This window comes from Pollicipes pollicipes, unplaced genomic scaffold, assembly GCF_011947565.3.
Source record: "Pollicipes pollicipes isolate AB1234 unplaced genomic scaffold, Ppol_2.1 Scaffold_4295;HRSCAF=5057_pilon_pilon_pilon, whole genome shotgun sequence".
In the NCBI taxonomy this organism is placed as follows: Eukaryota; Metazoa; Arthropoda; class Thecostraca; order Pollicipedomorpha; family Pollicipedidae; genus Pollicipes; species Pollicipes pollicipes.
The window spans coordinates 28637967-28642307 of record NW_023596461.1 but is presented as its reverse complement, the minus strand read 5'-3'; the positions used below and the strand labels follow the sequence as shown (position 1 = coordinate 28642307).

Sequence of the window (4341 nt, the reverse complement as noted above, 5' to 3'; positions counted from 1 at the left end):
TCACGCTCTCTTGCATGCATACATTAGCGTCATGGCTTCAATAGACATTACCAGCCACACAGGGCAATGAGCTAGGCCGTGCATTTCTCGGACGCCCCCGTACCGCGAAGCAACCGCCCGCAGCGCCAGGCGGTAAATCCCGACTGAAATGATTAACGGCCGAGACGGAGCTGTAATTATCCAGCTATTATTCACGCGGCGGATCAGCCAGTGACCTCGCTCAGCATAAAACGGACGAGCCTAACAGCGGTGCAGCTCCGAGCGAACCGGCACACTATCCGCATACAAAAGACGTGTGCATAGCGCTGGCGGCGCTCGCTGGCGCCGCGCCAGACCGAGCGGCGCAGCAGGGAGGCGCCGGAGCCACACAGGCGGCCCCACTGCACCGGGCCAGGCGACGGCGAGAGGAGGTGACAGCGGTCGTGCGAGAGGTGGCGCCGCAGCTCGCGCTAGCATGAAGCGCTGGTCGTGTCACGTGACCTTACTGTTTGCGCTGCTCAACGCCGTAACGCCAATCGAGTTCTTACACCGGTCGGGACGCTGCAGTGGTGAAGACCAACTGTGCACACCAGTTGTCGATTGTCCGGGCTACAAGACCAGAGCGGACATCCTGAACAAGCCACCGACGCCCTGTGGCTTTTCGGGCCGGACGCCGCTCATCTGTTGCGAGTCTACTGAAGCCACCTCACCGAAGCCTGTAAGCCTCACACAGCTGCTGCCGGAGGAATGCGGCAACCCTAACAGAACAATCTCTGTCTTCCGCTTCCGCCGTGACACAACGGCCATTGAAGCACATGGCTCACTTCGGGAAGACACTGACTTCTTAGGCCCTGGGACCATCCAACAAGCTGTCGGCGGCTTTAACGCTATACTCGGTAAGTGGCCGTGGATGGTGCTGTTCGGCCGGCGGACGGACGCCGGCAAGCAGGAGTGGTTCTGCGGCGGCGTCCTCATCACCGACCGACACGTGCTCACGGCCGCCCACTGCCTGCGGCCCGAGCAGACCGCCACCGTGGTCGCCCGCATCGGCGAACATGATCTCACCGCCTTCGACGACGTCATTCATCAGGAGCGTAACATCACCAGCATCGTGCGGCACCCGCAGTACCACGCCTCGCAGAACGACCTGGCCGTGGTGCGGCTGCAGTCGCCGGTGCAGCTGACGGACGCAGTGCGGCCCATCTGCCTGCCGCCGGCCGGCTCGCAGCACCACGGCCAGGACGTTGAGATGGCCGGCTGGGGCCTGGTCGAGTTCGGCGGCGAGACGGCCGACGTGCTGCAGGAGGTGCCGCTGCGCGTGGTCGACGAGGACGCCTGTGAAGACGCCTACCGCCAGGCGCCCGCGTTCAACATCACATTTCCCGGCGGCTTTCAGGGCACCAAGATCTGCGCAGGCAGCCGCGACGACAAACCACGGGACGCGTGTCGGGGAGACTCGGGGGGTCCACTGATGGTCCAGCTTCCCGACGGCTCCTACCAGCTCATTGGCATCGTCTCCACCGGTGTCGGCTGTGGCAACCCCAAATTTCCCGGCATCTACACCAAGGTGTCCTCCTATATTGACTGGATCCTCGGCAATCTTATTAAGTAGTGTGCCACTACTGGCTGTGGCATTGTGTGCTAAGCCTATATATATTTTGGTGCACCAATGTGTCAAACCGTATGCCCAGGGTCTACTTAATGGTGTGAACAACAGACTGGTGATGGTTGCGCAGGATTCGAAATGCCTTAAGCCTGGCTGATATCAAGCTGGCTTCAGCTTTCAAATGTTTGTGTGATACACGATAATCAACGGCGACGCATTTTCTACAGCGCGCGGTGTTGAATAACGGAGGACATAAATGAGGAAGTCGGAACTATTCAAAATGACCTGCTTTGCAACGAAACTTGAGAGTAACGCAACGTTGTCCCATTTCCACTTTCTCTCGGTGCATTTAGATCACAATCAGTCAAAATCCATCTTCCTCTTCATGTGCGATGTAATTCATGGACGACCTTTTCCGCGCGGCGGTCAATAATCCAAGCGAATCACGGACACTCTGTGCAGTGGTACAACCCTTTTGACCCGGAAACTTGCTTCACTTCGAAACTTTACAGCAAGGTGAGCTGTTAATAGAATCACTTTTGTCGGCTGCAATGGTGCCTTTGCACAGCACACAATAACAAAATGATCTGAGCATTAGCATACTGATCAGGCAAAGTACTGTGACATTTTTCAGAAAGTTTGCTTCCTTAAAAGTGTGACCTATGTGGAGAGAATTTATTTATTATGCCATATATCTTAACGCTGGATATAAGCAAAGGTCACCTGCTCTTTGATGTGGTCACACAGAGATAATTCAGTATACCGACGACACCCACGTGCAAGTAGGTAAACTGTGGACTGAGCGGGTTCACAGGGCCAAATTGTCCGCATCGAAAGCAGCTCGTGCCTATTGATTAATGGTTCTGCGCTGTTGCCTGTTTCGCAGCCTCACTTGAGATAGGCAGAAACAAAACCTAACAAAAGCTTGCAGGTTTTCAATATCATGCGCGTCATGCACGCTTCAACACAAAAAAGCGGCAGAATGAGAGGACTCTATGTATTTCAAGCCACATGCGGTCTCATTACTTGTTCATCTAACCGAAGCGTCTGGCTGCATCCATACTATAATGCAGAGATGACCGTGATGTCCCGACACCGTGCAGATTGCATGAGTCAGCTTTGCCGCGTTGTGAAAAGTAAAAGCTCGCAGTGAGTTGCAGTAGGGTAGAAGCCGCGAGGTTCGGGGTTAAGTCTTGTAGAGGCGCTGATGTCGTGGTTTAGTCCTGTCTGGTAGCTCTCAACCGATGTGCTATAATATTGTGACTGTGAATGTTGGTTTTTTGCGGTGATGTGCTCTTTTGGCTTGTTTGGTGATAACTGGAGCTAAAACCTGTCATAAGATTGGCGAATTTTGTAGCCTGGTATGTGAAATATAGCGTTAGATTTCGTGACTAAGTTGGCTGTGTTGTCATGATGACGGTCACGGTGTTTGTTGTTGTCCTCGTAACTACCTGATCTGACAACAATGACATTGACGGGAAGAGGTCTGTTCTTTCCAAACGTGGTGCAGAACCCCGAGAGACTCTGAAAAGGAGGAAATCGGTGCTGATTAACTCCTCCATACGTCATCTGATACCCTTTTTGGGGATCAGATGACGTACAGAGGATTACGATACCCTTTTTGGTAAGAAGGGGTGCAGGCGGCACACCGCCTAATAAAGGACTTCCGGAGAAAAGGCACTCCGAAAAATCACCACATTTGGCCCGTCTTATTCTGAGGGGCGACAGCTTTCTTCATTTGTCATCATCATGTCGGCGAATGTGTTCATTGATAGACCCAGTAGACTGAACGCTTAGGAGACCTCTTACATTTCGTGGACAGGGAGTTCCGTAAGTAGAAGGCTAGCGAACCATTGCCTTTCCCGGTCAAGGGCTGAAGATCCACCCTGGTCGATCAGGAGGGTCGCAGAGGGATGCATCATGCATCAGTCCCCTCCCTGGCGTAGAGGGCCCTCAGACCAGAGCATTTGACTCCGGATGGACTCAATGACGCCAAAGGACCGCTTACCGACACGGGAGTCCAGTAATTGGCGGCTGACTCCAATTCGGTTTTGTCAGGCCCTGGACCGAAATGAAGTGAAAGCCCGGGACCATGTTCGCTTTCGGGCCCGTGTCTGACACAAGGTCTTTTCATTGTCTCAATATAAACCTTTTCATTGTCATTTATCTCATCTCCTTTCAGTATTAGCCGGCCCGGTCTTCATAAGAGGCTGCCTGACATTCCGGGCTATGTTCCTGTCTCTATTCAGAAAACTGGACCATGATCGACTCGGGGCGCTTGCTAACGTAAGGTCTCCTGTTGGGCGTACTGTAGCCCCCTGACCAACACAACGGTCTCTGATTGCCTTAGGGATCCCAACCAATGCAAAGGATCTTCTGACTGACAATCGCAGACCCCAGGATGGTTCCGACTTTGGCAATGGGCCTCATGCCACCACGGGGCAGACTGTTCAAAATTCATGGTCGCGGATCAACTTGCGGGCCGTCATTGCCCCAGGGCCCCCTAATCGGCGCAAGAGGCCCTCTGATGGACATCTGCCAGCTGGGATTCCTTTGATGCAGCCTCTGGCCAGCTCTCCAGGCCCTCTAGTCGGGCTCTTTATCGAGGGTGGTAAAACCTGCTGACTTGGTGGATAAAGTCGGCGATAAAAATGCACACATCCACACAAAGCTTGGCGTCAAAAAGGTTTTTAGGCAGCAAATTTTGGGTGACACCCAAGACGAAAAAAATACAGCACACTATAAAACATAACTGG

General features: G+C 53.5%; 1 protein-coding gene across 1 annotated transcript; it reads left to right on the top strand.

Moving 5' to 3' along the window:
• Positions 1–589: 589 nt before the first annotated feature.
• Positions 590–2779, top strand: LOC119097069 (venom protease; the record flags this gene model as incomplete). The annotated part of the gene is given in 1 exon segment (XM_037220101.1): positions 590–2779. A coding segment is annotated over 1 exon segment (1002 nt), but the record flags the coding sequence as incomplete, so codon positions are not given.
• Between the last annotated feature and the right edge of the window lie 1562 nt (positions 2780–4341).